The sequence below is a fragment of the Pseudocercospora fijiensis genome, assembly GCF_000340215.1.
Source record: "Pseudocercospora fijiensis CIRAD86 unplaced genomic scaffold MYCFIscaffold_7, whole genome shotgun sequence".
In the NCBI taxonomy this organism is placed as follows: Eukaryota; Fungi; Ascomycota; class Dothideomycetes; order Mycosphaerellales; family Mycosphaerellaceae; genus Pseudocercospora; species Pseudocercospora fijiensis.
The window spans coordinates 2550248-2573113 of NW_006921538.1; the positions used below are offsets into that span (position 1 = coordinate 2550248).

The 22866-nt window shown below is 52.1% G+C and overlaps 11 protein-coding genes across 11 annotated transcripts; 5 read left to right on the forward strand and 6 right to left on the reverse strand.

Annotated features, from left to right (window-relative positions):
- The first annotated feature begins 370 nt into the window (after positions 1-370).
- Positions 371-2133, forward strand: MYCFIDRAFT_86850 (glycoside hydrolase family 79 protein). The gene is made up of 2 exons (XM_007931106.1): positions 371-1193; positions 1254-2133. Exons 1-2 carry the CDS (start codon positions 376-378, stop codon positions 2065-2067), a joined length of 1632 nt encoding a protein of 543 aa, XP_007929297.1. The 5' UTR covers positions 371-375; the 3' UTR covers positions 2068-2133.
- A 570-nt stretch (positions 2134-2703) lies between these two features.
- MYCFIDRAFT_198585 (uncharacterized protein) lies at positions 2704-3515 on the reverse strand (the record flags this gene model as incomplete). Its single annotated transcript, XM_007931107.1, has 2 exons — positions 2704-3311; positions 3425-3515. 2 exons carry the CDS (start codon positions 3513-3515, stop codon positions 2704-2706), a joined length of 699 nt encoding a protein of 232 aa, XP_007929298.1.
- A 1035-nt stretch (positions 3516-4550) lies between these two features.
- MYCFIDRAFT_141085 (uncharacterized protein) lies at positions 4551-5467 on the reverse strand (the record flags this gene model as incomplete). Its single annotated transcript, XM_007931108.1, has 2 exons — positions 4551-5219; positions 5396-5467. The coding sequence occupies 2 exons, from the start codon at positions 5465-5467 to the stop codon at positions 4551-4553; spliced, it is 741 nt and encodes a 246-aa protein (XP_007929299.1).
- A 1828-nt stretch (positions 5468-7295) lies between these two features.
- On the reverse strand, positions 7296-8356 carry MYCFIDRAFT_212031 (uncharacterized protein). The gene has a single exon (XM_007931109.1). The coding sequence runs from the start codon at positions 8276-8278 to the stop codon at positions 7469-7471; it is 810 nt and encodes a 269-aa protein (XP_007929300.1). The 5' UTR covers positions 8279-8356; the 3' UTR covers positions 7296-7468.
- An 816-nt stretch (positions 8357-9172) lies between these two features.
- Positions 9173-10732, forward strand: MYCFIDRAFT_63461 (uncharacterized protein; the record flags this gene model as incomplete). The annotated part of the gene is made up of 3 exons (XM_007930686.1): positions 9173-9284; positions 9336-10042; positions 10190-10732. The coding sequence occupies 3 exons, from the start codon at positions 9173-9175 to the stop codon at positions 10730-10732; spliced, it is 1362 nt and encodes a 453-aa protein (XP_007928877.1).
- Positions 10733-11044: 312 nt separating this feature from the next.
- Positions 11045-12432, reverse strand: MYCFIDRAFT_212032 (uncharacterized protein). Its single transcript, XM_007931110.1, has one exon. It carries the CDS (start codon positions 12310-12312, stop codon positions 11533-11535), a length of 780 nt encoding a protein of 259 aa, XP_007929301.1. The 5' UTR covers positions 12313-12432; the 3' UTR covers positions 11045-11532.
- Positions 12433-12762: 330 nt separating this feature from the next.
- Positions 12763-14870, forward strand: MYCFIDRAFT_71706 (uncharacterized protein). Its single transcript, XM_007930696.1, has 3 exons — positions 12763-12930; positions 12998-13074; positions 13202-14870. Exons 1-3 carry the CDS (start codon positions 12776-12778, stop codon positions 14764-14766), a joined length of 1797 nt encoding a protein of 598 aa, XP_007928887.1. The 5' UTR covers positions 12763-12775; the 3' UTR covers positions 14767-14870.
- On the reverse strand, positions 14071-15069 carry MYCFIDRAFT_208555 (uncharacterized protein; the record flags this gene model as incomplete). The annotated part of the gene is made up of 5 exons (XM_007931111.1): positions 14071-14843; positions 14873-14881; positions 14908-14949; positions 14981-15024; positions 15060-15069. Coding segments are annotated over 5 exons (175 nt in total), but the record flags the coding sequence as incomplete, so codon positions are not given.
- Positions 15070-15107: 38 nt separating this feature from the next.
- Positions 15108-16112, forward strand: MYCFIDRAFT_78077 (uncharacterized protein; the record flags this gene model as incomplete). Its single annotated transcript, XM_007930742.1, has 1 exon — positions 15108-16112. One exon carries the CDS (start codon positions 15108-15110, stop codon positions 16110-16112), a length of 1005 nt encoding a protein of 334 aa, XP_007928933.1.
- Positions 16113-16603: 491 nt separating this feature from the next.
- On the reverse strand, positions 16604-17549 carry MYCFIDRAFT_212033 (uncharacterized protein). The gene has a single exon (XM_007931112.1). The coding sequence runs from the start codon at positions 17375-17377 to the stop codon at positions 16685-16687; it is 693 nt and encodes a 230-aa protein (XP_007929303.1). The 5' UTR covers positions 17378-17549; the 3' UTR covers positions 16604-16684.
- A 4232-nt stretch (positions 17550-21781) lies between these two features.
- On the forward strand, positions 21782-22239 carry MYCFIDRAFT_89886 (uncharacterized protein; the record flags this gene model as incomplete). Its single annotated transcript, XM_007931113.1, has 5 exons — positions 21782-21863; positions 21915-21953; positions 22004-22031; positions 22091-22154; positions 22207-22239. The coding sequence occupies 5 exons, from the start codon at positions 21782-21784 to the stop codon at positions 22237-22239; spliced, it is 246 nt and encodes an 81-aa protein (XP_007929304.1).
- Positions 22240-22866: the final 627 nt, after the last annotated feature.

Here is a 22866-nt window from a genome sequence, read left to right on the forward strand (position 1 = left end):
TTTTTGATACTGCACGTCCCTCGTTGCACGGAGCGGAGACGGCATCTGCCACGAGAGCTCATGACCTCCCTCGCGTGCGCATTGCTGCATTCTACCCCGAATCAGACCCCCGTTGAACACTCGGCATCCGCCTTCCACTTCTCATCGATGCCGGAACTCCGCCGTGATCGACAGGCACATACACCGACTTGAACAGGGTAGGATCGCACTGCAGTATCAATATCTTTGCTATGGAGCATCACGCGCATCTCATTGCGTCTTCCCTTTGGATGGCATGCGGGGCTGGTTCGACACAAAGTATAAATCCACCCGGGGTCGGCCAAACATGGCCAAATCGAACTAATAGTATTCTTCCGGAACAGCATCTATTAAAATATGAAAATGCCGGTGATTTGCAAGCCCTCTGTATTGCTAGGTCTTGCCGCCTCGAGTGTGACGGCCAGCCCAGTACAACTCTCCACCCGCCAGAATACGGATATACCGCTGCAATGCTCTGCTCCTGACGATGCTGGCGTTTTGCTTGATGGCTTTGTCTCCTTCTCCATCGAATTCTCATCCTTCCCGGATTTCGCTGGAAATTCTTCCGCCCCGAACGCATTTTCCGATAACCTGCTAAACAACCTACAAGATTTCCAAGGCACCAAGCCGTATGTGAGAGTCGGAGGCAACACGCAAGATTTCGCCATCTTCAATGCCTCTCAAGAAGAGGCGTCCATAGGCATTGTCGATCCAGATGTATCTGCTGACTACCCATCAACCCTCACCATCGGCCCTGCGTACTTCGAATCCTACACAACTTGGCCACATGTCAGATATACCCATGGATTCAATCTTGGCAAGAATAGCAGTGATGCTCGAGAGGCACTTATCGACTCAGCTCCATTCGCCTGCCAGACTTTTCAGAACAACGACAGATTGCTGTCGTGGGAGCTAGGGAATGAGCCGGATCTCTTCCCTGGCCACGTGCGCCCGCGGGATTGGACAGAGTCGCAGTATGTAGCAGAATGGCTCGGATACACAGCAGACATCCGCGCCGCAATGGAGAAGGCGTGTCCAGAACTGGCGACGGATGCTGGTTACAAGTACATGGCGCCCTCATTCGCAGGCACAGGAGGTAACAAGCTGGACCCTCTCAGAGCATGGAATGCTGGACTGGATACCGATGGTGACATCTCAATCATCAGCTCGCACAAGTAAGTCCACAACAAAAAAAAATCTCTCCCACCCTCTTCATAGTCTCTGACTGTAACCAGCTACATCTCCGGCGCCAAAGTCCCCGGCGTAACCCTCCAAGGCACCCTAATGAACCACACCTCCACCATCACCTCCATCGCAAAACACATCAACTCCAGCAACCTGATCCACGCCCTCCACCCCGAACTCCCCTACATCCTCGGCGAAACAAACTCCCTCTACAACCAAGGCCGTCCGGGACTCTCCAACACCTTCGGCGCCGCACTCTGGGGCATAGATTTCAACCTCTACTGCGCAGCCAACAACATCTCCCGAGTCCACATGCATATGGGTACGAATTACCGGTATCAAAGCTGGCAACCCATCGACACGGATCTCGCGAGTAAAGGAACGAAAGCTCCGTATTATGGGAATATTGGAGTCGCAGCGTTTTTGGGGCGGAGTGAGGAGACCAGGGTTGTGAATTTGCCGCTTGCGAGGGAGGCGGAGGCGGCTTATGCTGCGTATGGTGCTCAGGCGGAGTTGAAGAGGGTGATGGTGATCAATATGATGGCGTATAATTCTACGGATGATAATGAGGAGTTTCGGACCGATTTTCCGAGACCGAGTGAGGAGTATAGGTTTCAGATTTTTCGGGAGGAGGGGTGTGAGGTGGGAGTGGGAGTGGAAGTGGAAGTGCAGAGATTGATGGCGAATGGAAGTGATGCGATTTCTGGGATTACGTTTGATGGGTATAGTTATAATTTTGAGCTGGATGAGGGACGGCCGGTGATGTTGGGGAATGTGACGAGAGGGGAGACGGTGGAGGTTGGTGATGATGGGGTGGTGAAGGTTGATGTGCCGTGGAGTAGTGCTGTGATTCTGAGATTTTAGACTGTGGTCTCTGCAGAGCTGGGAGTTTGTTGGTTGATCTCACGAAACGGTGATCATTGGTGAGGGCTCTTCTTCCAGTTCCCCCCTGAAGGCCCGTCCATTTACCGAGTCTATCTCTTTGAATCTCTGCTGCCTGGACTTTCCGAAAAAACGCCTTGCTCTCTTCGTAGTCGGCCATAGACCCTTCGTCCTCATTCTTTGGCATGCTTCCGGTAGCGGTGGACTTATGAGGCATGATGTGTGCGAGGGTATCGGTTGATCGGATGTGTTGAGTAGTGGTTGCGGAGGTCGTGTGCTTTGAATTTGTGATGATTTTGCTTTGAGATGGAGAGAAAAAGTCGAGATCGGAATGATTCATATACCGTCGAGCTCATGAGACCTGACGAGAACGTGGTTTTGCTACTTAGAGACCGGCTGAACACGAGTGTCACTTCTGTGAGTCTGGGCGCGAGAAAACTACTCGATGTAACAATTCAACCGCGCCAGTGCCACTCTGCGACATTGATAGCTGCTGATACAGCACTCCGCCACTCTATGCGCCTGCATAACTATGTCTGAAAGGCTGAACCCTGAGAATCTTAGCTTTTGTTGCAAGCGACTCACCAGCACTGCCCTAGCGACAATACTTGCTCAGATTCAATTCTGGGTCTTCTCCGGCATCCAAACCATAGCCCACAACCTCACACCCTCACCACCCTTCTCCACCGCCCCATCCCTACCATGCGTTCCCTTCCCCATAACCAAAACCTCCAACTCCCTAAACCCCAACCTCTTATACAAATCCCTACTCCTCTCCGTCGTAGCCTCCAACCAAATCGGAAAATTGCCCCCCACTTCCTCCCTCCGCTGCCACCTCCGAATCATCTCACTCGCCAACCCCTTCCCTCGATCCGCCTTCCTCGTCCCCACAAAAAATAAATACCAAAACTCCCGAATCCCCGATTCCTTCTTCCACTTCTTCTTCACCTTCTCCACCTGCGCCGAGAAATCTCTCAACATCCGTTTCGCCCCACCGAACCCTAGTCTGAGGATCGAGCCCAGGAATCCAGCTTGAAAAATTGTGAGTTCGTTATCGATGCGTTTCCCCGGTGGCATCCAGACGGTCATGCATGACCAGTCGTTGCATTCTTCGAAGACGCCCGAGTTCAGCATGGCGGCGCGCATCAGGACGGTGAAGTACCGGGGCATGTATGCGATTCGTTCTGGGTCGGAGAGTGATGAGCACATGTATCGGATTGCGGGATCTTGGAGGAAAATGTTCGAGAGTTCTTGGGCGTGGCGGAGGTGGTAGGCTGTGTGTCTTTGCATGAGAATCTTCAAGTCAAATTCATGCATGCATGACAGACGGTATGTGTACCTTTGCCGGAAGGCGCTCTTGTGATTTTGAATCGCACATCTTGATCTTGATCTTTCGCAGGCTGCTCGACTGGACTGCTACCTTCCGCCATTTCTGCTCGATAGTGACGCTCCGAGTGTTTTCACATTGTCAGATTCTGGTTGCAAGGGCAACAGCTAAGCCCATGGATGAAGCTGACTTTTCAGAAGTCTGGCCCGCGTAACGCGCGGATCCTCGCAACGCGCGCACTGTGGCGTTTTTCAATATGCAAGCTATTAAGTTGATTAAAAGTCTGCCTAGACATCGGTTGCCGGTTCGGCTTATACCCTGTCTAGAGTTTCAGTAGGGCCAAACTCAATTCCTTGCCGTTGTCACATCAAAAGATATAATCTTGGTAGAGGAGCTGTGTGACTTGTGTCACTCTTCTTACTTCAGTTGTCCCTCGGAGGTGAAAGGATGCGCACTTTCTAGCGGCTGGAAGCCCGCAGTTTGGCGGCCCAAGCGAGGTGCACGACGCGGATGATAGCTCTAGATCTCTGTCGCGTGCTCGAAAGGTGTCTCGATTCGGCCATAAGCAGCTCTGCTGTGCTTCGCTATATTGACTATTTGCGGTTGGGACTAATCAACAAAGCTTTTAGTTCTCTCTAATGCTTGCAGGCGCAAGGCATTTACGGCGCAGCATTCGCTACTGCACCGCACAGATTCGATTCTGGAAAGGAAGCATCTGCGAAGTGTTAGGCTAGAGGCGGTTAGAAAGATCCAGCTTCGTGTGATTCTGGCAAAGTCTTGAAGTTGCTTTTGACCGGAAAGGTCGCCTGCACAGGGAAGAAGGTCAATTGTTTGATATATGCCCGCTTAAGTAGTGCAGATCCGGAAGAGAATGCAATGCATGCTTAGTCCCAGAACCTCAAAGCTTTGCAAGCTCGTAACAGTAACCGTGATCCGTTCCGGAACGCCGTCGCTAATAAATCAGATGCAGCCTGTCTTCCTCATGCACATCGAGAGTGTCAGAAGACTCGCACTACGAATCTTCGTACTCTTCACCAATGCGCGGCGGGGACTTGCTGTTGCCGCTGTATGGACTGTGACTTCGTCTGCACTTGACGTCAGCATGGCTCCGCGAGCAGCTCGCTCCTGTACAGAATACTCACGATCGTCTCCTCTCGCCTTCCTTTCTCCTCGCTTCGATGACCCTCAATATCTCTTTTCTGCCGCCTCGAGCGTCGACCTCCTTTCCGCGCAATGACATGGAGATCTTATCCTGAGCGTGCGCTCTAAGCAGCTTCGAGATGAGCAGATACTGCATCAACAGGCATACGTACACCCCGCAATCCATGCCATTATGCTGTTGTGGTGAGTCGTCGAGATTGATGAATCTCAAAGTCTTGCCAAGCAGCTGCGATATCTTGTGCGCCGTGAGTTTGGCCTCGTTGTAATTTGAAACACCCAGTGAGTCGTAGTGGAAGGCGACGCCGTCAATCACACTGACGAGCAGAAGCGACCAATGTGATCCACCTTCCGCCAAGTCCACTCTCCTGGCATCATTGATCGGCAAGAACACATGTGTCGTCTTTGCGAAATCTGGGAGCGCGGATTTGATTGTGAGTGGGTTCTGCGTTTTCTGCAGCATGAAGCTCATGGACGGTCGTAGGAGCACGATATTGGCATTTGGATAGTGTATGAGCTTCTCGCGCTCTAGATACTCCTCCCAGAAGCATATCGCGTTATCGGTTAGCCAGTCGCTCTTGATCGAATCGACGTCTTCGCGCGTGAGTCGGACATCGTAGTAGGACAGGTAGGCATCGTCGGGAGAAAGCTGCGACATGTCGGCCATTAGTGAGATGTCGACGTGCGGCAATGGATCGCGATTGATGAATTGGCGCTGCATAGTAGCGGTGCTATAGGGCCGCGACATGTGAAGGTTGGAGGGGTAGAGCAAAAGCTTGAGTGAAGTGTGTTGGCGTTGCTTTTCGTGTGGTAAGTGAGGCTTACCGAATCACCAAAATGTCTGCTCACTCTGCCACCAAAGGGATGAAAACCTGACCCAGAGCTGCGAGCTGACATTGAGGAGGGCTGGGGTGAGCTGCGGTACGAGGACGGGGACGGCTTGTGGAGAGGCATAGAATCATGCGAGACCGCACGAGCGCTTTCCAGAAGCCTCACGCGTGTTTTTCTGGATCCGTTTCCGCCGGGCGGTCGCAGGTCGGAATGGGAGCGGTCAAGGCGCGAGGATGGTGAATCTGCAATGTGGTGATATGTTCGTCGTACGGCTCAGGAAAGCGAGGGCAAAAGGCCGCTGGTGGTGCTCGATGCCCTCACAAGCATGGTTCCGCGGTCCAGGATGGACAGAATGGAGATGACGTGCCGTCCACCAAAAAGCTTACTGTACCATACTGCTTGTGGCCTAGCGGGACAACGCGTGTCTAGACCTCAACATCTCACGTCTCTCTCACATACATCCATTGGCCTTCACATCCTCCGTATACTGATCGGTATCCTACTGCGGCAGCATCTACATTTCACTCGAATCGAATCGAATCGTGCTCGTCGCCCCAGGATCATGCGATGCGTCCAGCTCACATGATGCTCTCAACATTGTCCGGCGATTCCCACTGCGACTTCGTGGAGATGGAATGAAAGAAATGGTGCAAGTGCTGATTCAGACCGATCGCCTCAATAGGACGGGCATCCGTCAACGACATCGTCTGGACGGAACATGGAAGCTCAAGACCTAGAAAATTCTACGAGAAGGCCTTGATGCCAATCCGTTATTGAATATGGCGCGGCCATCACGAGATGTGAAGCGGATCCAAAAAGAATAGCTTGCCACATTATACGCGAATCACTTCTTACTGCACCTTTTTCCCCAGAGCCATCTCTTGCTGCCGCGTCCAAACCCACACCGCCGCACTAATCCAACTCAACACCACATCAACCCCCAAAGCCGTGACAGCCGGATGTTCAAACAAAGCATTCCCAATCTCTTCCACACTTGTTCCTGTCCTCAAAACTTTCCACCCATCAAATCCCACCAACCCAGCCGCAAAAGCATTCATGCACCGTATCACTACAAACGGTTCCAAGCCTCCTTCAGACGTGGCCAGAGCCATCGGGACCATAAGCAAGAGCCTGGTGGCTAGAATGGTCGGAATCAAGTAGGGTGTCTGACATGCATGTCGAGCATAGGATTGACAAACATAATACGCCGTGACAAGGAGTACTGTAGGCCAGGTACGCAGACCAATAGGTGAAGGCATTGATCGTGGCTCTGGTTCTTGCCGAATCAGAAACAAATAAAAAAGGTTCTGAGCAAAACTTATAGGTAAGATCTGCGAAAGAAGAAAAAAGGACCAGAGATGAGGGGTAGGAATCGAGTGTCGAGCACCTTACCTTCAATATAAGCATCATGAAGCAGAGAGAGATGATGATGACTTGAACTCACCTTCAGCACACATATAGATGCAAACAGCAAGTGTCGTCCATGAAACACTCCGTGTCCAGAGCTATCGGGTATCAGAAGCTACGATCTCGTTTCCGAAGTCTTTAAAGAGGGTGGAGTGTGTTGACCAAGTCCAGATTGTTTGTCGGCTTAGTGGAGTCGTATGCTGGGGTTTTGACCACAGAGCATAAGACTGCACTAAGGCATGGAGCATATTGAAAGACAAGGCTGAGAAGCTAAAGAATGCCAGGATGGTGAAGATCCAGGCATGGTTACGGCGTTGAGGTTGGAGCGGAGGTGTGCTCCCCAGGATAAGGAGGATTGCGATGCCGGTGAAGACGAGAGCGGCGACGATGTAGGACCAGAAAATTATGGCACCGGAAAAATTGCGCTTTGGATTCATTGATTTTGTGAAAGTTGTGATTCTGTGGCAAGCGGCAAGAGCTTGAAGTTGAAGTTGAAGGGTCTTAGAATTAGGGTTGTGACTTGTGACTTGGCCTGGTTGGTTCTGGTGCTTTTCAGAGGACATGCAAGGCACACCAATGTTTACCTGCAGGCTGGGTCGACTAGTCGAATGCTCTGCGTGAGCATCTTGTAGACTCAACTAGTTGCTACTCGAGAGCGCTCTAGAGCCGCTCCGGACTCAATCTCCTTCCAATGTTTCCAAAACATACGGAGCTTACAAATAATACGCTCGCAATCCAGGTTGCTACGCCGACGCTTTCCTGCGTGAAAATGCCCAGAACATATCCCTCGCCTTTCAATGCTTCTATGGTGCCGTTGAGGACGCCACCGGTTCGTGCTACATGTTCCTGTATTACTTCCACTGGTGACGGTTGTGGTATCAAAGACGGATTTACGCTGAGTAGGACGGCAGTGCCGCCTAGTGCAACCAGTGTAGAGAGGACAAAACCAGATGAGGACCTGTCAATCAGATACCAGACAGCGGGATTTGCGAGTGCCAGAGTCAGTGAGAGCTGTAGTGTGCTCTGCCATGGCAATTTCCGGATAGCGAATGCGATCCCCACAAATGCACCAATACTCCTCACCACGTCTAACCAGCCATCTGCTCCTCGAGCTTTCCGCAGCTCACGTCTTTCAGCCTCCTCTTCCGTCTCCTCTTCGTCATCTAATGCTGATTCAGAGTCGGACCAGAACAATTTGTCGGCGTACGGCAGAGCTTGGCCCAGTAGTACGCCCATAATGCCCCAGGTCGCCAAGTAGCTCCATCTTGAGCGGTCCAGGTTGACAGCTACAGGTGCGATTCGTTGGCGATCGTGGAGATGTGAGATGAGGAGACCATACAATACACCGACGCTGAAAAGTGCAACGACTTGTCCAAGAAGTGGTAGGAAGTATCCTTTGAAACCTTTACGCAAGCTGTGGCTTTTATGCAGCTGCGGTGCTGTACTTCTCCTCACCCGTCCGTCTGCCATTTTCTGAAACGCGTCTCTTGGTAGAGTCACCCTGCTCCAGTCAAAACTCGGGTGTCTGCTGTCGCTGGCAGGAGTTTGACCTGCAGGCGTCTGTGCCCCAGCTTCATACGGTGTCGGGTTTTCTGTTTCCAGCCCCGAGGGCTGGTATATGCCGAAAAGTGTTGACGAGGTAAGATTGAGGAAACTTCGCGTCTTAGCAGGTGTTGTGGACCCATTGCTTTCCGCCATGTTTGTGTTCAGCGGACGGAGGTTGTAGTCGTTCGGGAACGCGTCGCGTGAAGGCTCATCGGAGGGCGGCGGCGTCGGCGGGGCGGAGTCTGGAGGACTCCCGAGCTCAAAAGATCTGCTGCTCACGCGCGGACGAGGCTTGAGTGATACGCCATTTTCGTCGATGTGAGGTGCTGGATGGCTCATGCTGGAGAAGAGAGAAAAGATCTTGCACCAGTCTTCTACACCTTCTCTTTCGCCCTCGTCGTCGCTGCCGTTATAAGCGAAGAGAGTTTCGGCTGCCGCTTGTGGCGTGACTCGCTAAGGATGGAAAGGGAGCAAGCGCGATGCTGGAGACGATAACGATATATATACTGTGAAGGCTGAAGCAGAGTGTCGTGTGCGTTGAGGAGGGGACAGTCAGGCATGAGCAGGCCGAGACAGTGGATACGCAGCAGGCATCTGTACCGAATGAGTCGCCGCTCATGACGTTGAACGGTTGAACTCGAACAATGGCCAGCATGTGAAAGAGCAAGGATCACGCCGAACCTAAGACGGCCCGCCCCGCGCCAAACCCCTGCGCCTTCTCCTCACAACGCCAACGCCGATCGCCGACAAAAATTATCGAGAGCAAGGCGCCTCCAATTGCGACAACACACCCGAAACTTCGAATTGTAGGCAGAGAGCATGGCGGCACAGAACGGAGAGCGGGCTTCCCAAGTGCGGGTAAACCTGAAGGCGAGAGACTCGGAAATCGAGCTGCCGGTGGAAAGTCAGGGCAGCATAGTCGTGTCAACCGGTATGCCAAGCCATCATCCTAACCCGGGTCAATACTGATTGCAATGGACAGATGTGAAAAGATATCAGCTTTCAACACTCGTCAACAAGCTTCTTGGACCAGAAAAGCCAATACCATTCGAGTTCCTCATTAATGGCCAGTTCTTACGCACATCACTCGACGAGTTCCTCACTCAAAATGGAATTTCCGCTGAATCCACACTAAACGTCGAATATGTGAAAGCCTTGGTACCTCCACTTCATGTCGCCAGCTACGAACATGACGAATGGGTCTCTTCGGTTGATATCTCTTCGAATTCAGGGGCCCCGAGTAGCCGGATTCTGTCTGGGTCCTTCGACGGCAGCATCCGAATTTGGGATGAAAGCTCCCAAGTGATTGCCACAGGGCAATGGCATAGATCATCAGTTCAATCCGTAAAGTTCATCACTACGAATTCAATAGCTTCCGCTGGAAACGATCGCTCGATCCGCATCTGGGACTTCGAAAACAGTGATGAGAAGGACAGGGGCAAACTCACACCCAAGCTCGAATTGCTAGGCCACAAATCTATTATCGACCGGATAGTCGTTCACGCCCCATCTTCTCGTATTCTTTCGGCTTCATCAGATCACACAATCGGTCTCTGGACAAGCTCCAAATCTTCAGCTCCAGCCGCTCCCGAAAGCAGCTCCAGCAATAAGCGCCGCAAACTCTCCGGGCCAGCAGTGTCTACTCCTCAGCGCGGAGCGCTTTCCATGCTCACAGGGCACCAGCATCACGTAAGTCAAACACCAGAGACCCTCGACTGATATCGCTCTCAGTTCCGCCGCCGAGCGAGAGCCGTGGACTCCACATCGTACACAGCACTTTCGTCTCCATCTAAATTTTCATTAGAGCGACTCAAAAATATACTAACAACTAACCAGGTCAAAGATGTCTCCTTCGACGCCCGAGACGCCACAGTAGCCTATTCAGGCTCCATGGACCACACAATCAAAACATGGGACCTCGCGACCTCAACATGCGTAACCACAATCCCAACCACCCACTCAATCTTCAGCATCTGCCATCTCCCCACCCACTCCCTTCTGGCAGCAGGAAACACAAATAACACAATTGATCTAATCGATCTCCGGTCCACAGCCACGAAACTTTCCTCCCTAATCTGTATAGGCCACACAAATTGGATCCGCTCCATATCGCCCAGTCCAAGCAGCAACACATATCAATTTGTTTCTGCCTCCAGCGATTCTACCTGCAAAATTTGGGACTTGAGGAGTACGAGTCAGAATGCTGCGGGGAATGCAATCGCAAAGCCCGTGTATACAATTGAAAGGGAGAGTCAGAAAGGTGCGCCGAAGTCGGCGAGGGGGAGTGAGAGTGCAGTTTTTGGTGTTGTTTGGGATGAGAAGGTGGGAATTGTTAGTGGTGGGGAGGATAAGAGGGTGCAGATTAATAGGGCTCCATGAGGGACGCTTCTGTGGGTGGTGGGGTCTATGAACCATTTAGTTCTGCCTGCGACGTGCAGAGGCATGATGAATGCGGAGAGCGAGTGTGGAATGCGCCGACTTTTCACTTCACGATTGATCTATAGAGTAGCATGGAAGACTTTGACATTCTAGCTCGCTTGATCATAAAGCTATGCCGACGCTCCCTTCGAGAATGATCAAAGTTTCGATGAGATGGCAGGATGGTGGGCCACGTATGTCTTCGATCCCGCTCCAGTCAAGTGAGTGGCCGTACGATATCTGGATGCAAGCGCGGAAATATGCACCATAATACTGGCTCGATAATTTTACCTTACTATAGTCGGACACCTATCATACTGTACAAATTTGGATGTTAAGCTAAGGAAGATTTGCCTCTACCCTCGATGTGCTTACTGCCCTACCATAAAATTGGTATAGTGCTTGGTTTTATCGTCCTCGATTACCAACCCTGTTCCACGTGCTGCCCATGATATACTTCCTGTACAAGCAGTCCACTCCATCTTGACAAACACTCCGCTACTTCATTCCCGCGGCGATAGCGAGGGTTGGTCGTCAGCTATGCCGTAGGATCTACGGAGTGCGACAACGAGCATTCCTCCTCCCTGCCTAGCGCTACACTGGCGCCTCAACGTCATGTTAAAAGATAGGTACTTCTCCGTCGAGATATCCTTCAAGGTCTCGGTGCTCCGGGTAAGAGGAATACCTCGCGGGTTTACTGCGCTTCATGCCATCTTGGTGAAGACTATGACTCTCATTCGCGTATCCAAAGTCCTACTACCCTACGATGATCGGCGAGTTCGGGAACTTTGAATGCCATGATGCCGACGTAGCTTGCAGGCCTTTGAATGGACAGATTCAAATGTCCTTTCGGGAAAAGCTTTCACGATATCGACCACTGGCAGTCCAGCCTGTATCCACGCCAGTAGTTTTTGAGTTTCCTCTCTCCCCCATATTCCCTTACCTCTGCGTTTTCCACGGTTCCTGTCGAAATGTCTTGCACGAGCAGCATAAGCAGGACAACCCAAGATCTTGCCGATATCAGGAAATGATAATCCCTCTTCATCATAAAGCTTTGCCAAGCGCCGATCGATTTCTGCAGTCCATTTGAAGTCTGCGGACCATTCTCTGCCTTCCTTGATGGATACGATCCTAGCTGAAATCGCGGTAGGACTGCGGTTTGGAAAATAGTCGGCGGCAATCTTTTTCCAATGCATGCCCTTCTCCATGCATTTTTCCATGAGAGCATCCTCTTGCTCAGAGTATGAGCTTAGCCTGGGGACACGTGTATCTTTTCTCAACTGTGAAGACGAAAGTTCCCGCCACTTCGAACGCAGCGAGTCTCTTGAGCGACCGGGAAACTGTTGCATGAGAGCCAACCAAGGGGTGCTTTGAAGCTTCAGGTGCACCAGACGCTGTTTTTCGTCTTCACTCCACAGTCTCCTGGAAGAAGGACTAGCAGTCCCCTTTCTTAACTTTAAGCGCTTGTCAAGCAGCGATCGAAACGGCCGTTCAGGGAAAGCTTCTGCGATCTCTTCACTGCTTCTGTTCTGTGCGAGCATTTCTCTGAGACGACTTGTCTCATCTTCGGAGTATGGTCGCCCACCAAGGCCTCGCTTGCATGTGCTGCTCAACACGCAAGCAGTGACTGACGGTCGTGGGCGGCATGAACTGAAAGGCAGGACCATTGGGGAGGCCCATTCGCGAACACAGATATGCCATCGCATCGCATCGCATCGCAGGCTCTCGACTGGACTCCGTGTGTCAATGACTCGCACGAAGCCGAGGTGAGGAATGTAGTCAGCAAGGAGTCTTTGATATCGATGTTGGGATAGTGTAGTTCAAACTTGAAGGCGAGATTGAGGCGCGAACTTTTGAGTTTCATACAAGCGCGATTGGCGCCCAGGCGAGTGCCTCAGGCCGACACAATTGCCAACAGCTTTTTTGCACGTCGAATCAAACAATCGTCAATCTCTCCCGTCCTTTCCGCATCGTCCTTCCGAAGAGCAACGGCGAGTCGGCGGCATGGCTTCCGAAGCACCTCAGAAGATTGCCATTCTGTCCGTCTACGACAAGACTGGACTCCTCGACTTGGCCAAGGGACTGATCAAGCAGAATGTTCGCTTATTGGCATCTGGAGGAACTGCCAGGCTGATTCGCGAGGGTGGATTTCCTGTTGAGTGAGTCTGGCAAGAGTGATGATTCACATTCGAGACTTGACGGACTTGTGCTAAAATTGCCGGGTAGAGATGTCTCAGCGATTACAAAAGCACCGGAGATGCTCTCGGGACGCGTGAAGACTCTTCATCCGGCAGTTCATGCTGGTAAGTGGTGCTTAAAAGTCCTGCACAACCAGCCTTCACATCGCTTCTCCAACGCTTGCCAAATCGTCTGCGGCAATTTCGTCTCCGGCCGCGACTCGGAGCGATAAGTGCTGATCCGCCATCACAGGCATCCTCGCTCGCGATCTGGCTTCAGACGAGAAGGACCTTGCGGAGCAGAACATCAACAAGGTTGACTATGTCATCTGCAACCTCTACCCTTTCAAGGACACAGTGGCCAAAATCAATGTCACAGTCCCGGAAGCGGTGGAAGAAATTGATATTGGCGGCGTCACTCTCATCCGCGCAGCCGCAAAGAATCACAGCCGTGTTACAATCCTCAGCGACCCAGAGGACTACCACGACTTCCTTCAGGAGCTTGCCAAGGGCGAAATTCCAGAGAAGCAACGGCAATTGTATGCGCTGAAAGCCTTCACGCACACCGCCGACTACGATACTGCTATCTCGGAATTCTTCCGCAAGAAGTATGCTGGAGACGGTACGCAGCAGCTATCTTTGCGATATGGCACAAATCCCCACCAGAAGCCGGCCTCTGCCTTCGTGACCAACAGCAACTTACCCTTCAAGGTATTGGGAGGATCGCCTGGATACATCAACCTTCTTGATGTGCTCAACGCATGGCCGCTCGTGAAGGAGCTCGATGAAGCACTCGGCTACCCTGCTGCCGCATCATTCAAGCACGTTTCTCCTGCCGGTGCCGCTATTGGTGTGCCTCTCAGCGAACAGGAAAAGAAGGTCTACATGGTTGAAGACATAGATGGTCTCGATCAGTCCGGACTTGCACAAGCCTACGCACGTGCTAGAGGAGCCGATCGCATGTCCAGCTTCGGTGACGTGATTGCGCTCTCTCGCGAAGTTGATCTCCCAACTGCAAAGATCATCGGAAAGGAGGTCAGCGATGGCGTTGTGGCACCCGGCTATACCGCAGAAGCTCTCGAGATCCTCAAGAAGAAGAAGGGCGGAAAGTACCTCGTTCTGCAAATGGACAAGGCGTATACGCCACCTCCTCAGGAACAGCGCACAATTTACGGCATCACTCTGACGCAGAACCGGAACGATGCTCTGATCTCTCCTAGCAACACATTCAACTCAATCATTGTACCCAAAGAGTCGAACCCGTTGCCTGAGCCTGCGCTGCGCGATCTGACTGTGGCGACGATTGCGCTCAAGTTCACACAATCAAACTCTGTGTGTTACGCACTTAACGGCCAAGTTATCGGTCTTGGAGCAGGCCAACAATCCCGAATTCATTGCACACGTCTGGCTGGCGACAAGGCAGACAACTGGTGGATGCGTTTCCACGAGCGAACGACTGGCATCAAGTGGAAGAAGGGCACCAAGCGTGCAGATAAATCGAACGCCATCGATCTGCTTTGCTCCGGAATCGTCCCAGAAAGTGGAATTGAGCGATCCGAATGGGAGAAGAACTTTGAAGAGGTGCCAACACCATTCACGGCTGAAGAACGACAAGCATGGTTGAGCAAGCTTAGTGAGGTTGCTGTCTCGAGCGATGCGTTCTTTCCGTTCACGGACAATGTGTTCAGAGTCGCTCGAAGTGGCGTCAAGTATATTGCAGCGCCCACTGGCAGTCAGAACGACCAAGCCTGCTTTTCGACTGCAGAGCAATTGGGCATAACTTTTGTGGAGCAACCCATTCGGCTATTCCACCATTAAGCAATGGCTAGGAGCGACACGACTTTATTGGAGCGTTGAAGCGATTATAGATGATCTGGAAAAGTTGGTAGATAGTCCTGGCACAAATTCAACATTGACTCATCACTCTCTCCTCCTTCAGATTGCAATCGAAGCTGCGACCTCGTTCCTCCTCCTCTCCATAGAAAGCAAACAGTCCTCTTGCTATTGTTCTCAAAACATCATTGTCCTTCACTTGGACCGCTGAACCCCACATTCCAGCCCCCACTTCGCTCTGACCTCAAAAAAGAAAGCAAGAAAGCTTCCTCTACCACAACCAAACATTCTCAACACCCACCACATTCATTCCCACAACAACAATCATGGGCAAATACTCCGACTCCCCAGAGTGGGCCGACGTAACCCCCCTCCCCACAAACGAGGGCGGTCCCAATCCCCTCGCCGCAATAGCCTACAGCGACGAATACGCAGAAACAATGTCCTACCTCCGCGCCTGCATGGCCGCTGACGAACACTCCCCACGAGTCCTCGACCTCACCGAAGACCTCATCGACATGAATCCCGCCCACTACACCGTCTGGCTGTACCGCGCCAAAGTGCTGATAAGCGTGCACGAAAAAAAGGGAGACTTGCTCGGAGGGTTGCGAGGAGAATTAGAATGGTTGAACGAGATTGCACTGAGCCATCAAAAGAACTACCAAATTTGGCATCATCGGAATCTGTTGGTGAATAAGATTGCGGAAGTTGGGAATGGCAAAGGCGAGGAAGTGGATATTTCCGCCGAGCGAGAATTTGTGGAGAAGATGTTTGGGTTGGATGCGAAGAATTATCATGTGTGGAGTTATCGGCAATGGCTGGTGAAGAGGTTTGGGCTTTGGAGGGAGGATGAGTATGGGGAGTTGGAGTTTACGGAGAGGATGTTGAGGAAAGATGTGAGGAATAATTCTGCGTGGAATCATCGGTGGTATGTGATTAATGGGAATGGAGGGGGTGTGGAGGGTGATGAGGACGTGAGGGATAGGGAGATTACGTTTGCGAAGAAGGCGATTGAGAAGGCTCCGCAGAATTGTAGTCCTTGGAATTATTTGAGGGGGGTGGTGAGGAAGAGTGGAGTGGGGCTGGGGAGTTTGAAGGGGTTTGCGGAGCAGTATGCGGATTGGGAGAAGGTTGAGGGTGTGAGGAGTAGTCATGCGCTGGATTTGTTGGCGGATATCCTTGGGGAGGAGGAGGGTGGTGATGGGAAGGCGAGGGCTGGGAAGGCGTTGGATTTGCTGGCTACGAGGTATGATCCTATCCGGAAGAATTATTGGGAGTATCGGAAGGGATTGTTGGGATTGGCGCCGACTGTCGCTGCTGGTGCTGCTTGATCAAGAGCTAGTCGATCGCTGGACTCACTGCAGAAGAAGCATGGAAACACGGCGTTCAAGGAAGATACCCATGTCATTATTGAGATCGGTAATGAAGTATTGAAAATACAAGGCCCAAAACTTTCTACATCGATACGGAAGTCTACATACTCCTTGCATCTTCGTGACCAGCGACTCGGTGGCCTATTGCTCCCGATCAATTGGACGTACCAGTGAGAGTGCGAGCCAAAATTTCACATCGCGTTGTTGCTGCAGGAGAAGGAGATGTTGTGTCTCAGGTCAGGCTGCAAAGAAAGGCACGGCTTGGCAGAGGTCACATGCGCCTTGATGAACGAGCCAAGGTCTATCCTGAGCTATACACCCGCACTTCTATACAGAGAAGGCAGGCAGCCTGCGTCCGTCCTGATTGTAGGTAATTGCGCCCAGGATCGTGTCAAAGATGCCGTCCACTTCACCTCGGGTTGATGCATGTAAACCAGAGACATATTGACCAGAGTCGAGAAGAAACTTTCCCATGGTATCTAGATCTATTTACCGTACACATCACCATCCACAAAGATCTTCCTCCCCACCTACGATCCAAGGCCACACTCCTTCACCCACTTCCAATAAGCGCCCCAAACGGTTCTCGGCAGACATTGAAGGACATCTTTCAACCTTTCGCTTTGATAAGGGAGGTTCTCCTCTTTGATGGCTTGCATGATATAGCTTGCCACCGTAGTCGACGCGAGAGGAGGTTCTCTGCAGGACTTTGCGACTTCTTGAACGCTCAAGTTTTGGTTGTGCCAGAGATGGTATGCTCGGAGGGTGGAGTGGCCGAGTTTAGAAGGCTTTGTCACGAGAGAGGAGATCCAGTTGTCGGCGAGAGTGGTCTGTGGGTTGGACAGGGCCTGAGGCTTTGGTCGGGATGAAGCTGGTCTCAATGTGGGCTTCGCTGCTGACGTGGTCGTGGTAGGCTCCAGTGGTGGTAGCTTGGGATGAATAACAGTGTTGATGGCTTCAGAAGCCTCTTCCGATGCCGCGTTTACAGCTTCTGTGGACGCTGACTCAGCTTCAAGACTGCCCAGCTCGTAGGTATCCGGCAGCTCCTCCAAAGCATCAAAGAAGACATCATCATCCTCACCATCATCGGCTGCCTCACCGGAAGCTGTCTTCTTGGCCGCGACTCGCGAACGGACCTTCGACCTCTGCACAGCCTGTCCGTTGCCAAGAATAAGAGGCTTGCCGGTTTCGAAATATGCAGGTCGCGGTGGAGTGGGCGTCATCGCTTTCCGCTCGTTATCTAGCTTATTGTACAGACGAAATCCAGCATAAGCATCTGCCGCGGCATATGTCGTCTGCTGATGGTTCAAGCTTCTGCTCCAAGCTGATACACGAACGTCACTTTTCAAAAGTGGCAAAAGCAGCACATTTTGCACCTGTTCCGCAAGACTGACCAGCTTGAAGCTCACCTGACTTGGCGTCCGGACGATGCGATACATATGGCTGAGCTCAAAGACGCCACGCATGTTGATGTCGAAATACTTTCGAATCCGCGTGGCATCGCCTCCTACGTTGACGCCGGCCTTCGCGACGTTCTCGTCTTGGAGGATCGTGCGCAAGGAAGGAGGCATGAGCTCTTCGATAGTGTCGCCTTTAAAGAGCGCCACTTGGATAAGGGCAATCTTGTCTTCAGCTGCAATTTGTACAAGGCTGATGTTCTTCTTGATGGAATCCTTATCTGAACCAGCATATTGCTCCCACTCAAGATCGAAACCAAGGACGGGCTCGTTGAGAAAGAGCTGGAGCTGCCTCTCGGCAGTCTCCATGGTCTTACAGTAGTAGACCTGTACTTTAGACCCTTCCGAGGACTTGTACAAAGTATGGGACCAGAACGCGGCCGCTGAACTTGGCGATGCCATGACAGCATCTCGATAATCCTTGGGAGGAATTTGATAGTCAAGAACCGTGGGCGCTTCGAGATTCGTGTCGATGTCTTCGGCCTTTTCAGCTGCATCTTCAGTCGCGCTAGAGCTGGGACGCGCCGACTCAGAAGTGAGATTGAGCGTTGATGGAGAGTGTCTGGGATCAAAGGCGGTTGGGAAGACAGCCTCGATGTTTGGTGCCTGCAATGCTTGACTTAAGGTGGACCATCGTAGATCTCGATGCCACATTTGGATAGCTGTCGAGAAGCGTCGACTGTGAGTATGGTACGGCCAAGGTCGATAGGGCGCTGGCTGCGATACCGTTGGCCTTAGCTTTAAATATCCTCCACTGCCGCCACCAGTGCCGAGGCTTGACTTGAGATCAGAAATGCTAAGCTGGCTTGGCTTAGACTGCTGTGGCACCAGACGAGTGCGCTTTCGCCGAGGAATTGGAGCAGTCTTGTTAATTTTGATATCCAATCCGGTCTCAGCGTTGCCACTGGCGGTCGAAACCCCACTGGCTTGAGGGTCCGAAGTGTTGGAGCCTGTTGGCGAGGCATCATTACCATTCAAGCGAGTCGCTGGGACATCGACTGCTCCGCCTTGCGTGGATGATGGGTCCTCTACATCAGCTCCCTCTGACTGCATTTCGCCATGCTGCACGGGACTTCCGACTTCCGACTTCCCTTCCTTAATCTGAGCCGAGGACAGGCTGGCAAGCTGAGTCGGATCTACGTGAACGCCTGAGCTCTCCAAGACAGCAATCTTTCTCTTGACGGCGGTGATGTTTTCGTCAATTAGTCTAACGCTCTCTGGTTCGCTTATACGTAGACCACGCGCCCGGTTGAGGAGCGGTATCTGCTTATGATAGTCGAGAAGAAGTGCTTCAGGTCTCCGTCCAGCTAAAGAGCGACGCAAATTCACTATCCCCGCACGCGAAAGCGTCTTCAATTGCAACGTTTTTGGAAGTTTGCGGCTTGCGGCAGAGCTCGATTTGTTCGCCAGATTTGCGCTTCGATCCGACTTTGTTGATCTCGTAGCGACTGGAGATGCCGCGGGCGCCGACCATGCGCGCTCACGTTTCGTCATTGCGATTTTCGCGCGCTTTCCAACGATCGCTTCGAGAAGTCGCTGCTCACGCGCCCGTGACTCGCGTAGTCGGGCAGTCTGCTCACTATCAAATTTTCTTTCCGCTTCTTCAAGGTCGGTCACGCCCAGTTCCTCCTCGTACATGCTTCTCTGGCGTATGAGCCGTACGTGGATCTCGAACTGCGTATTCAGCTTTCGTTCTGTCTCGCGTAGTGATCTTTTAGCTCGCTGATCTTTGGCATCTTCCACTGCCTTGGTATGCTGATTGGTGACCTCGTGCAGACGTTTCCGAAGTTCGTCGATGTGTGTCTCGATTCGCTTTTGAGTCGGGCTCAGATTGAGGTTCACTTTGAATGACTCCGAATAACGTAGCTGATCGAAATACGCAAAATTCATGTCGATGAGGCGTAGCCTCTCTCTGGCCAGTCCTAGCTCAGCTTCAACCTCAGTCCGCTGTGCGTCAAGCAAGGTACCCTGCAACCTCTCCTCTAGCCTCTTCACTTCTGTCTGCTCCTCCTCGCGGCGTCTCCTAAAGGGCTCAAGGTCTGTAAGCTGCCTTGCGACCTTGAGGCCGTCGCTATGGGTCGGCTCATCGGCGAATCGCAAGAGTCTTGTCAGCCTTCTAGAGTGGTGTGACTCCGATTTCAGATCGTGAATTTCGGTACGTAGTGAAAACGCTTCGCCTTCAACAACCTTGGCGGCGGCTTGAGCCTGGTTGGCTCTGGAATCGAGAAAGTCCAGTATACCTTGCCTGATATCGCCGTATCGCCCGGGCATCTGGTGGAACAACCCCAACTCCTTGGCGGTCTTGAATCTTTGCAATGACTCACGCCACTGAGCACTCTCCCTTTGCAGAGCAGTCCGAGTATCAGAAATCAAGACGCCGAGAAGCTGGTAGCCGGTATCATTCATGTCTCGGTACAAGTCCTGGTATTCGCGATAGTTGGAGCGATCGGTCATTGCCCGCATTCGTCTGCCGTCTACGACTTTCTGGAGCTCTTCCTTCAGCTTGACAGCGTCATCCGCCCGACGTCTATGATCAGCTGAGTCGTTTTCGAGGCGTAAGCGATCGAGCCTGCGTCCCTCCTGCTCAGCCTCGAGATTTCGCAATAGCCTCTTATTGTTGGCCCGCAACTCCACCACTTGAGCTCCAATACTCGCTTGTTCTCGTAATTGCAATTCACGATTCTTCTTGATATTTTCAAGCAGCTCAGCATGTATAGTTACTTGTTCTCGTAATTGCAATTCATGATTCCTCTTCATATTTGTGACCAGCTCAGCATGTATAGTTGCTTGTTTTCGTAATTCCAATTCATGATTCTTCTTGGTATTTTTAAGCAGCTCAGCATGTACAGCGTTGGCCTCATCTTCTCCTTCTTTTCGCACAGCCTCTAGGACAGGTTGATTCTGAGCCAGACCTGCAGATGAGATGGCGCGCAAACGCTCCAGCTCGGACTTGTACCGTTTCTGCTGTTCAGAAAGAGCCTTCGCGGATGCGGCTTCCATCGCAGCTGATAGCCGGTTGTGCGTAGCCTGCTCTTGCTCGAGTTGCCGTTTGTGCGTAGCCTGTTCTTGCTCGAGTTGCCGGTTGTGCGTAGCCTGCTTTTGCTCGAGTTTCCGCTCGAGCTCTGCCATTTTCCTTGCGCTGTTCTGAACAAGAGCGGCGACCTCTTGCTCCGTTTTTCGGTTCCGCTCGGCCACTTGTCGAGCATGATCATTTGTCATCCCCTCAATGGTGATGCGCAAACGCTCAACCTCTTGCTCCCTTTTTCGGTTCCGCTCGGCCACTTGTCGAGCATGATCATCTGTAATCCGCTCAATGGTGGTGCGCAAATGCTCAGCCTCTTTCTGAAGCTTGTTGATATTCTCGGTCTTTTCAGTAGCGTCCAGCTTCAACTGCCGAAGTTCGCGCTCTCTTTTCTCTAAAGTGCCCTCCAATTGTTTAATCTTAGCTCGCATAGAGGAGACTTCACGGGTCGACGAGGCAGTGAAGTCGCCCTTGTATGGCGTATCCATGGACAACATCGACGAAGCCTGAGGCGTGGGCGTGGGCGTGTGCGTGCTCTTGGCGGCAATTTCTCTTCGGGCAAATCGCTTCGTCACAGGCGTTGGGGCAAATGTGATGCCATTGCCATTTGCGTGCGACCACGTTCGATCGTTGCCGCTAGCATGTGAAGGCGTGACTCGCTTGGCATGTTGGAAGACGATGCCCCGTGATCGATCCCATCGATGATCAATTGGGCGACTCGATGGCATTCGCTGGGCGGCGGCGGCGGCGATCGGAATGGTCGCAGTGGTCGTGGCTGTGGCGCCGGCGTTCTCGAGTGCTGTCGCCATGTCGACGCAGCTGCGTTGAAGTCGAAGGGCCGCATCGGAAAAGATGGGCGGCTGTGGTGGCATTCCTCTCTTCAGATCCTCCTTGACATCGCCTCCCACCCATATCAAAATGGTATGGCGTCCAGGCAGCACCTCCTCCTGAACTCCTCATGCATCAAGCGCCAAGATTGTCTCGTAGAAGATGGTCGACGTCGTACAGTACAGCGTATTTCCAGGCGTCAACTTTAAGCTTTCGCGTGCCGGCAGCCGAGGGGCGAAAACGAAAGCGAAAGCGAAAGCACATGACTTCAATTTCCGACTGGCAAGCACCAACGATGCGATAGCACACCACAACCCGAAATGTCGACTCAGCTCCTCCCTCTCGAACTCATCGACCGCTGTGTCGGCTCGCCGATATGGGTCATCATGAAGGGCGACAAAGGTGCGTGCGGAAGCTGGTTGGCACCATGGCTTTGACTGATCATGAATGCAGAGTTCAGTGGCACCCTTCAAGGCTTCGACGACTTCGTCAGTATGTGTGCTCTCTAGCCGCGCTCAGGAAGCTTTGACTGACCAGTCCAGATATGGTATTGGAAGATGTGACTGAATAGTATGCAATCATACATCCATGCCGCTACACTGTAATGCTCACTGACTTGGCAATCATAGCGACTACACCGGCGCTCACACGAAACTGAACAAGATTCTGCTGAATGGCAATAACATTTGCATGGTATGTGACCTGTCACTCTGTGCCCACACTATACACACTGACTGTGTAATAGCTTATTCCTGGAGGCATGCCCGATCAAAATTGAGTCCAGCTCCGAGCACGACATAACCACTAATGACGAGCCTCTGGGCAATCGAGAAACATCAATCCTCTGCCATGCTGCACGAAATGATCACTGTGGTCGTAGACGCCAAGCGCAACCCGCCGATGTTGGTGCATCTTATGCCGCACCAGGTCCACGGAAGCAGATGAACATCGCTGGAACAGCGTGCTACGAGTGCAGTCGACAATCTGCCAGACTTCGCACCCAACACCAATGCTAGACCAGAACTCCTTCGCCCTCAAATGCGGCAGTATCGCTGCGCTTTTCTCTCTTCCTGAAGTCCTTCCCTGCTCATGCAATCTAGTGATCTCGCGGCTACATCAAGGACTGCCGCTGCACATATAATGTTTCCGTCCAGTTCGACGCAAGCAGAGCGATGAACATTTCCATTCGTTCGTCATTCAAGGGCGACAGTAGGTTCCAAATTCTTCGTGCTTCTATCAGAACGCATTGCGCCATGCGAGCTTTCATACTTGAAAACCACGAACGAGCAGTCACGACCCTGGCGACGCAGACACGCTCACGCTTTCCATGCATCACCTGACTCGTCCTCCTGGCAATCATGTAACATGTATCATTCCACCAATCATGATCAATCGGACAGACTCA

Coding starts and splice junctions, on each gene's coding strand:
- MYCFIDRAFT_86850 (XM_007931106.1), top strand. CDS start 376: ATGAAAATGCCGGTGATTTGCAAGCCCTCTGTATTGCTAGGTCTTGCC. Junction 1,194..1,253: donor TCAATCATCAGCTCGCACAA/GTAAGTCCACAA, acceptor GACTGTAACCAG/CTACATCTCCGGCGCCAAAG.
- MYCFIDRAFT_212033 (XM_007931112.1), bottom strand. CDS start 17,377: ATGACGCCCACTCCACCGCGACCTGCATATTTCGAAACCGGCAAGCCT.
- MYCFIDRAFT_71706 (XM_007930696.1), top strand. CDS start 12,776: ATGGCTTCCGAAGCACCTCAGAAGATTGCCATTCTGTCCGTCTACGAC. Junction 12,931..12,997: donor GAGGGTGGATTTCCTGTTGA/GTGAGTCTGGCA, acceptor ATTGCCGGGTAG/AGATGTCTCAGCGATTACAA. Junction 13,075..13,201: donor TCATCCGGCAGTTCATGCTG/GTAAGTGGTGCT, acceptor CCGCCATCACAG/GCATCCTCGCTCGCGATCTG.
- MYCFIDRAFT_212031 (XM_007931109.1), bottom strand. CDS start 8,278: ATGGCAGACGGACGGGTGAGGAGAAGTACAGCACCGCAGCTGCATAAA.
- MYCFIDRAFT_212032 (XM_007931110.1), bottom strand. CDS start 12,312: ATGCTCGCACAGAACAGAAGCAGTGAAGAGATCGCAGAAGCTTTCCCT.